Below are 10,173 nucleotides of genomic sequence, written 5' to 3'. Positions count from 1 at the left end.
TTCTCTAGTTATTTGTGATCCAAAGTGATGTAATTTTAGCAACGCCACTAAGTGTTTCTGAATAATATTGAATAAACAATTTTAACTAGTAAGGCCAACCAATCAGAAAAAACTGGGTTTTATTTTATTTATTTTTCTGTTTCTTTTTTTTCCTTCCTAGAGCTAACATGTCTACATGGAAATCTAGTTTTAGACTTTGGATGACTGGTCCCCCCTCTCTATCTAATCTATCTATCTATCTATCTATCTATCTATCTATCTATCTATCTATCTATCTATCTATCTATCTATCTATCTATCTATCTATCTATCTATCTCTATCTCTATCTCTATGTCTGTCTGACTCTTCACAAACCAATGTTTTAAAAATAAATTGAAAAATTAAACAACTTTGCAAATAGTTTTACAGTAATTCAAAATGTTTTACTGATTTGTCTTTACAACTCCTATAGAGTCCTACATGTTTCCACGGTAGCAGACGACAAACAAACCCTGTGTAGTCTAATCCTGCCGTCATATTGTTTACCATTGGTCCCCTAATTCTTACTAACATACATTTGATAGCAAGAAATAAGAATCAGATGGACGGTCGTATGACTGCAGGGTCAGACTACACAGAGTTTGTTTGTTGTCTGTTACCATGGAAGCATAGGGCTCTATAGCTGTAAATACAAATCTATAAATGATTTTGAAATTAGGACTATTTTAAAAGTTTTTTTATTTTTAATTTTTCATTGAAGCCATGAAAAAAAAGGTTGCTATGTACAATTAAATATTTTTTCTTAATTACATAAACAGTCAGTTTTTACTCAATGATATATTTTGCATTAAATCATGGTTTGCTGGTAGTGTGCACCATTTCTCTGGTCAGCTGAACATGACTATTTTTTTGCTGCGTTCCTGTTTATGTTCTCCAGATTTGCCCAAAAGACATGCAAGCCGATATCCGTGTCCACCTGAACCGCAAAGTATTTAAGGAGCACCCTGCATTTCGACTTGCTAGTGATGGCTGCCTGAGGGCTCTCGCCATGGAGTTCCAGACTGTGCACTGCGCTCCGGGGGATTTAATCTACCATCCTGGGGAGAGTATAGACACACTTTGCTTCCTGGTATCTGGCTCTTTGGAAGTTATCCAGGATGATGAAGTTGTGGCCATTTTGGGTAAGTTTCATGGCTCAGTATGTTCACCACCACTCGGCAGTTTTACTACATTGCTGTCCATAATACATTCCATAATAAATTCATTAATAGTGGTGATTGCTTATAGACACTGCTTAATTACATTAACCCCTAAGGGTATTTTTACATAAGTAATTTTTGTAATGGTTTTGTTGCAATCGCGACAAAAACGAAGCGATTTTGACAAAAACTGAGTGGTTTTTACAATGATTGCAGCAAAAACCGCTACAAAAACCGCCACATGTAAAAACACACTTAATATTTTAGGACTTAACGACCAGCATTTCTCCATTTCTACATAAACAGATATAATTTTTTATTTTTAGGCCTTTAAACAATAAACATTTATCCCCTATCCACAGGATAGGTGAAAACTGTTAGATCGTGGCGGTCCCATTGCTGGCATCTCCACTGATCTTTTATACTCGATTCTCTCATTGCTCTAACCAGCAAGACTGGGGTGAGTAGTTTGTACGAAGTGGCGGTCTCTATGTGGAGGTATCATTTGAGCACGGTATAGTGGCATTATTGAGGCATTGTCTGTTAGTTATTTGGACATTATTTGGCGGTATTACCTGCATACTGCATGGCATTGATGAGTTTTAGTAAAAAGCACATTCTGGTGGTATTACTTGAGCACTCTATGGCACTCATTGTTGACATGTATGGGCAGTATTATTTATGCCTCTTTCTCTATTGGCCCCATTGCAGCAGCCTAGACTTTCTCTATAGCATGTCGTATCATCTATCATGTCCAAAAGTGCCTCATGTATAAAAAAAATAGTACAGACAAAAAGTGGAGAAGTTGTCCATTTCAGCCAATGAGATCACTGATTTTGTTTTCCAACTGTACTGGTAAATAAAAGCGCTGGCATTTGATTGGTTGCTGGGGCAATGTCTCCACTTTTTACAGCAGTAGTTGTATATGTTTGAGGCCCAAAGTGTTTGCACTGTGGTTTACATTGTTGCAACGTAAAAGGGTTGTGCAGGATTAGAAAAACGTCGCTGCTTTCTTCCAGAAACAGCGCCACATCTGTCCGCAGGTTGTGTGTGGTATCACAGCTCAGCTCCATCTACTTTAAAAGAGCTGAGCTGCAATATCAAACACAACCTATGGACAAGTGTCGCACTGTAAAATCCCTTTAATGACCTTCAAAGTCTCTAATATTCTGCAGCAAGCTTGCAGATCAAAAGAAGCAGCAATATATTGTACAATATATAGATTCTGGCATCTCTGAGGTGCAAGTCAAGCATTAATCTTCCATCCAGCTACAAGGACAAGCCTATTCTACATACCGTGTGTTGCATTTTCTGCACTGAGGTGCTCTCAGATAATGAAAATCTTGGGAGTAGATGGGATAACGTGATTGAACCAAATTGATCGTGGGTTGAAAGCTCATCGGGTTTCAACAAATCCACTTGTTTTGAAAGACGGGACTGATTTATAAAATGCTTGAGTTGGAATTTGTCCAGTACTAAGTGGTAGATGGCGGTGGCATCTGAGAACCGCGGTCTGGATTAATTAGCGCGGCTTCAATGATAAATTTAGACAGTGACTCTTCACGGTTCTTGATCTGTCTGTCATTGAAATCTGTATTCATATATCAACCAAAGTATCAAACTTTATTCAAGTCATAGCTGGATGTCAGTCATCTACAAATGCGTAATAGACTTCTTATGGTCATTAACCCACAAAATTATTAGTATGATCAAATAATTTATCACTTCAACTGAAGTCATGGATGGAAGATCTGAAGACGTTGCTACAATATTCTATTTGGGAGAACTGTCAAATAATCCGGAGTATTGAGATTCCCGAAGACTGTTGACTTTGTACTTTGCTCTTGGTCCTCTATGTTATCTTTCTTCTTCTCATACACACCTCCAAGATGCCCTCATTTTTCTCCCACTCTTTGGAAATCTTTTTCATGCCACAACTAAAGCTGAACATAGACGTAAAGATGTGGCCACGATCCATCGGACGTTCAGACTCTTTTTCTAATAGGAATGTTGGTCGGGAAGGGGCCACAAATATGATTATTTATATAGTGGGAGATATCGTCATTGCCTTTATAGTAATGTGAACTTAATGCTAAATTAGAATAAGTAAAATGACTCATAGTTTGGTCAGAATCGAATGTTTTTGTTTTAATCAATGATCAAAAATTATCCAAAATTGTCCAAGATTATTCATGAAGCTGGGGGTGCAGTTTATATTAGGATTGAAATGATCATAATCTTACTTTTTATAGTAATGCACCTAATGGGGACCAATGCAACATCTTGACCATGGGATTGCAGAGTTCGTTCCGTCTATATCCTTATTATTCCTCTTGACTCCTAAGTGGCCATAACTCCCAATTTACCCATTCACATAAAACAGCCAGAGACAATGGGTTGGATAAAATTGGCCATAGCAGCCATTTTATTAGCAAACATACATAATAATAAACAACATTTGCATAGATATGCCAAAAAACATCTTAACCCCTAAATACGAAGGTATTTTAAATCTTAAAGGGGTATTCCGGAACTAAAAAATTACATTTATTTAAATAAAACAATGAAAAAGATATAACTTTCCAATGTACTTACGTTTCATCAGATGGCTGTAGCGTCGTATATCCTCCTCCGTCGCCGTCCCCTTAGCAATGCAAAATCTGCACTTCCTGTGCAGACCCGTCCATTTGGTCTTCTGCCTTGCTTCCGGTTTCCGGCTTTCACACTGTACGGTTACGTCAAAAATGACGTAACCGTACCACGTGCTTCTTTATTGAATTAGAGCATGCGTGGTGAACACACTCCACCGCGCATGCTCTGTGAAATTATGTGGCTGCGTCTTCAGCGGCCGTGTATATTACACTGCGCATGCGCAAGGTTGAAGGTGTGTAGCGGTGTGTATACGAAGTTGCAGGAATAACGGCCGTTTCGGCCGTCTTCCCGACAGGTGCAGGAGCTGTGACAGCTGCTGTCTCGTACAGCAGCTGCCGCAGCTCCTACAGCGGGGACCGATCGCTGTGTCCCCGCTGTCTAACCCCTTAAAAGCCGCGTTCTATAGAGATCGCGGGTTTTTAGGGGTTAAGTTACCAACGCCGGCCTGCTACACGATAGCGGCCGGCGATGGTTACTATGGCAACCGGACACCAAACAAAGGCGTCCGGCTATGCCATCGACGGAAGCCTAGTGGGTCCTGACAAAGTCAGGACCCACTATGCTTGCTGTCAGTGAATAGCTGACAGTTCTAATACACTGCACTACGGATGTAGTGCAGTGTATTAGAATAGCGATCAGGGCCTCCTGCCCTCAAGTCCCCTAGTGGGACAAAGTAATACAGTAAAAAAAAAGTTAAAAAAGATGTGTAAAAATAAGAAATTAAAAGTTAAAAAAATCCCCCTTTTTTTCCCTTATCAGTCCTTTTTTATTAATAAAAATATATAAATAAACGATACATAATTGGTATCGCCGCGTCCGTAACGGCCTGAACTACAAAATTATTTCGTTATTTATCCCGCGCGGTGAACGCCGTAAAAGAAAATAATAATATACCGTACCAAAATCACAATTGTTTGGTCACTTCACCTCCCAAAAAATTTATTAAAAATAGATCAAAAAGTTGCATTTACCGAAAAATGGTCCTGATCGAAACTACAGTTCGTTACGCAAAAAATAAGTCCTCGCACGGCTTTATTGATGGAAAAATTATAAAGTTCTGGCTCTTAGAATAAGGTAACAAAAAGTGAATGATTTTTTACAAAACGTATTTTATTGTGCAAACGCCATAAGACATAAAAAAACTATAAACATCTGGTGTCACCGTAAGGCCGAGTTTACACGAGCGTGTGCGTTTTGTGCAAGCAAAAAGCGCGGCGTTTTGCGTGCGCAAAAAGCACTTAACAGCTCCGTGTGTCAGCCCTTTATGATGCGCGGCTGCGTGGTTTTCGCGCAGCCGCCATCATTATGACACTCCGTTTGGATGTTTGTAAACAGAAAAGAACGTGGTGCTTTTCTGTTTTCATTCATCCTTTACAGTGCTGTTGCGTGAATCACGCGCGTCCCACGGAATTGCTTCCGTGCGACATGCGTGGTTTTCACACACCCATTGACTTCAATGGGTGCGTGATGCGCGAACAGCGCACAAATATAGGACGTCGTGCGTTTCACGCAGCGGACATACGCTGCGTGAAAATCACGTACCTGTCTGCACGGCCCCATAGAGTAACATAGGTCCCTGCGACGCGCGTTGCAAAAACGTATAATACGCTCGTGTAAATGAGCCCTAATCGTATCGCCCCATAGAATAAAGTGAATATGTCATTTATAGCGCACGGTGAACGCTGTAACAAAAATAGAATTAAAAAACAATAGAATTGCTGTTTTTTAGTCACCGCGCCACTTAAAAATAGAATAAAAACTGATCAAAAATCTGCATGCATCCCAAGAAAACTACAATGTATTCCTCAAGTGGTCTAGTTTCCAAAATGGGATCACCTTTTGGGGGTTTCCACTATTTTGGTACCACAAGACCTATTCAAACCGGACATGGTGCCTAATAAAAAGGCGGCCTCAAAATCCACTAGGTGCTCCTTTGCTTCTGAGGCCGGTGCTTCAGTCCATTACCACACTAGGGCCACATGTGGGATATTTCTACTGCAGAATCTGGACAATAAGTATTGAGTTGCGTTTCTCTGGTAAAACATTTTGTGCATAAACTTTCTAAATGCTGTTGTGAATACTTTGAGGGGTCTAGTTTCTAAAATGTCGTGTTTCATAGGGGTGTCTAATATATAGGCCCCTCAAAGCCACTTCAGAACTGAACTGGAAGCCCAAAAAAAATAATTAGGCAATACTTCGCTTCTATACGAACTAGTTAGCGATTCACAGTGTGATGAAGTAAGGGGAAGCAGCGCTTATACGAGCGGTGCACCCCCTTCAAACAGCCGATGACTTTTCAGTTCACAGGTAGCAGAGTTACATGATGGGGAATTTGTTTTCCTGTTGTGTAACTCTGCTACCTGTCAATGGAAAAATCAGCTGCCAGAGTGAAAAATGTTTCCACACAGAGGAGTACCGCAAAGAAACACCTGGGAATCAGACATGATGGACTAACATTTTTCCCTGTGGTGGATGACTTTTCAGTTGACAGGTAGCAGAGTTACATGAAGGGGAATTATTTTTCATCGATGGCTAGTTAGGAGCGCTGCTTCCCTTTAGTTTTTTCTTGCTCACTGTGAATCTCCGACACAGGATGCAGCGGCGATCCACAGGTATTGCTCCTTTTATCCCAATTCACATGTTAGAATTCAATTTTTTTTATTTTATATATATATATATATATATATATATATATATATAAAAAATACAGTATTTAAAACTAAGACTGTATAAACAGTTAATATACATTTAGAAAACTTATAATTATAAAGACCAAACTTTACGTATCATCATATAGGGTCAGTGTTGTTTAAAAACGCAGATATCCAGTGATTTCAGCTTGTGCTAGCAGTAATAGAATGAGAGCACCAAAATGAAGACTGAGATTGCAGAAGTTAGTAGAGCTGGGTGTAGTAGGCGGAGCAAGTGCACTGCTGCATGCACATTGCATGCTGGGACTAGAGCAGTGCATGCAGGGAGGAGAAACACAGGAAGAGAAGAGGAATGAACTTACTGAGCAAAACAAACCTCTCCAGGTAAACAATAGGGAGTAATGTTACTAAAACCATTTATTATCAAGAAAAAGCTAGACAGAGTGCACTAATATATTAATAGAGGAACATTGCATTGATTTAAAAAAAAAAATAAAGTATTGGAAAACCCCTTTAATGACCGAGCAATTTTTTAGGTTTTTCCATCGTCGCATTCAAAGATCTATAACTTTTTTATTTTTCCGTTGACACAGCTGTATAAGGACTTTGTTTTTGCGGGATACATTGTATTTTATAATGGCACCATTTTGGGGTACAAATAATTTATTGATTAACTTTTGTTCATTTTTTTTAGTGGGGTACTGGAAAAAAAAACCAGAAATGTAGCCATTTTTTTTGCGTCTTAATTTTACACCGTTTACCGTGTGGTATAAATAACGTAAAAACACATTTTTTTCAAAATTATTTGTTTTTGTGTCGCCAAACTTTAAGAGCCGTAACTTTTTTATTTTTTGACCAATACAGCTGTATGAGGGCTTTTTTGTTGCGGGACGACTTGTAGTTTTTATTGGTATCATTTTGGAGTAGATGCGACTGTTTGATCACTTTTTATCAATTTTTTTTTAAAGGTAGAATGAACAGAAAACAGCAATTCCGGCATTGTTTTCTATTTTATTTTTTACGGCGTTCACCGTGCAGGTTAGATAATGTAACTGTTTTATAGTTGGGTTTGTTATGGACGCGTTGATACCAAATCTGCGCAACTTATTACTTTTTTTCGTAATAAAGTGGCTTTTTAATTTTTTTTTAACTTGGGACATTTATTTATTTAAAACTTTATTTAAGTTTTTTAAACTTTTTTTTTAGTCCCACTAGGGGACTTTACCGTAAGATCTTTTGATCACTTTTATAATACGCTGCAATACTTCCATATTGCGGTGTATTATTGCCTCTGGCATGGCCTAACAGGCAATCACTAAAGGCAGACCTGGGGGCCTTTGTTAGGCCCCCAGGCTGTTATGGAAACCATTGGCACCCCGCGATGCACGCGGGGATGCCAGTGGGGTGAGAGAGGGAGCCCCCTCCCTCTAAAAAAACTCAGATGCGGCGCCCGCATCTGATGGGTTAAATATGATTGGAGACCACTGCTACTGGTCTCCGATCGTTGCCCTGAAGCCCGAGGCTTTTAGCAACAGCCCGGGCTTCAGCAGCACCCCGCACAATGCTGGAAAAGTTCTGAAGTGCCGACGTGAAAAGGCGGCGCTTCAGAAGAACTACCCCAAACGGCCGATGTAAAAACACTATATGTCGGTCGTTAAGGGGTTAAATTACGAGGATGGGGAGTCTTTGTAGCTAAAAATCTGGCGTCAAGCTGCCCACCTATATAATATTTACCCCAGTCCTCTCCCCACAGCCTCATGGGCACCGTTACAAGCCGCAGTTGGCTGTCATAAGTGTAAACCACACCCAAATTAAGCCAGGCCACTGAGCCATTGTATAATTTGGGAGGGACCTTACCCACAATGAATCCCCCCCACACCAATTTACCATCATTCCGACAACACGCTGCCGCGACTCCACACCAAAAAGCATAGCAGCGTCCATCCAACTGCGCAAAAAGGAGAAAAACAAAGAGCGAAAACAGAAAAATATCCTGACAAACATAAATATAGGGAGGGAGAGAAGACAGACGGGACAAAACAACACTGCTGTCTGCTCCGTAATGGAGCTAAAATCCCCTGCTCTCCTCTTTTATCACCCCTGACCTCGCCCATTAACCCCCCCCCCATCCCAGCTCATATTCCTCCCTAAAGTTAGTTAACCCTTCCCTTCCTACACCCCTGGTCATGCCGGCGTACCCCTATGACTCTCAGCCTGGGTCCGGCCATTACTATACCAGGGCCCCCACCTACCATGTACCATTTATAAAACTGGGTGGGGGGGGCATTTGGACTAAGGTGCAACTGCTACCACTTCAACGCTATAGCTATGCCCCTGCTCAGAGTGTCCGGGAAGGGACGATAGTGATAAAGTCTCCTAGGCTATTGCCCCTTTTTCCCCTTCGGCCTTAGATATGACCAAAAAAAATCTGAATCAATATTTTGTTTCCAAAAAACGATGCTTCAAGTCAAGGACTTACATTTATTGGTGTTTTTTTTTTTATATTACAGGGAAAAGCTCTATAACCTTGATGCTAATCATGTTTGATGTCATGACTCCATTATTAAACTCTATGTAAATGTGATTCCTATGTATACATTACCTTAGACTTTATATCCATAGGGCCTAAAGCCATGCAGGGTCAATAATTCATTTATATATTTTTAAGGATAAATAGCTCATTTGGCAAACAACAAATGTACTGTATAATCCATACCGGCTCTGTACGAACACCTGCACACTGAGCCTACATTACATGATAGTTAAATATTATAGTCTCACAGCAATGATAAGATCTTACACTCAACCATTTTATCTTCTGTGACAATCGCAGCTATTATCTTTCTCAGTGGTCCGGTTGCTGAGCGCTGGAACATTCCCGCTGATTTAATTTTGTCTGATTGCTCTCCTTTGCTTCATGCAGAATGTATTTTTTCCCCGCTATGTTGCAGTTTAGTTTTTATGTTTCAACCATGATAGATTTTGGGAATGTTGTTACTTCTATAGACATTGAAGCTGAATTCTACAGGGCAGTGAGCAGTCCCTTCTCCTGACATGTCTATTTGAGTAAATACTTGTATTCCCCATGAAATAACAATTCTGGAGCATCTTTTCTTAGAACTCTACGTTGTGTCATCCCTCTGTTATTCCTCATAGAAATCTATGACTAAATGGGTGTTATCAGTTGGGGTCGTGTCCTTACACAGACTGACAATGTCCAATCAGTGCTGAGACTGTGTTGGGACACGCCCCTTTGACAAGGGGAATGGTAACACCCAGTTGTCAGCTTATTCATACGCTGCTATGAAGAATAACAGAGGAACAGCACAACGTAGAGTTCTAAAAAATATTTTCTAGAATTGTGATTTTATGGGGAATAAAAGTATTTAATAAAATAGTCATAACAGGAAAGATATAGTAATAGCACAAGCTCTAGATGTATTCAGTATCCAAATGATAGAAAGACAATAAATAGCATCTATAAGGGTCCTTATAGTCTAGAGTAGTGGTCTCCAAGCTGTGGTTCTCCAGCTGTCAAGGCATGCTGGGAGTTGTAGTTTCCCAAAAGCTGGAGAACCACAGATTGACGATCACTGGTTTGGAGCATTGGGTCAGTGGTGGGAAGCAGCAGAACTATATTGAAAGGCTCTTTGCAGGAAATAAGGTTTCTCAGGAGACAACCTGTAATCAG

The 10,173-nt window shown here is 40.1% G+C and overlaps 1 protein-coding gene across 1 annotated transcript in view; it reads left to right on the top strand.

Moving 5' to 3' along the window:
- The first annotated feature begins 923 nt into the window (after nucleotides 1–923).
- LOC142760925 (voltage-gated delayed rectifier potassium channel KCNH1-like) overlaps nucleotides 924–10,173 on the top strand; it is a 49,063-nt gene continuing 39,813 nt past the window's right edge. The window contains exon 1 of the mRNA XM_075864100.1: nucleotides 924–1,161. Within this exon, the coding sequence (XP_075720215.1) occupies nucleotides 933–1,161 (229 nt within the window). The 5' untranslated portion in view covers nucleotides 924–932. The remainder of the gene's footprint in view (nucleotides 1,162–10,173) is intronic.

Source organism: Rhinoderma darwinii, chromosome 4 (assembly GCF_050947455.1).
Source record: "Rhinoderma darwinii isolate aRhiDar2 chromosome 4, aRhiDar2.hap1, whole genome shotgun sequence".
NCBI classification, from domain to species: domain Eukaryota; kingdom Metazoa; phylum Chordata; class Amphibia; order Anura; family Rhinodermatidae; genus Rhinoderma; species Rhinoderma darwinii.
The sequence above is the reverse complement of the archived record's forward strand: the minus strand, read 5'-3'. Positions and strand labels throughout refer to the sequence as shown.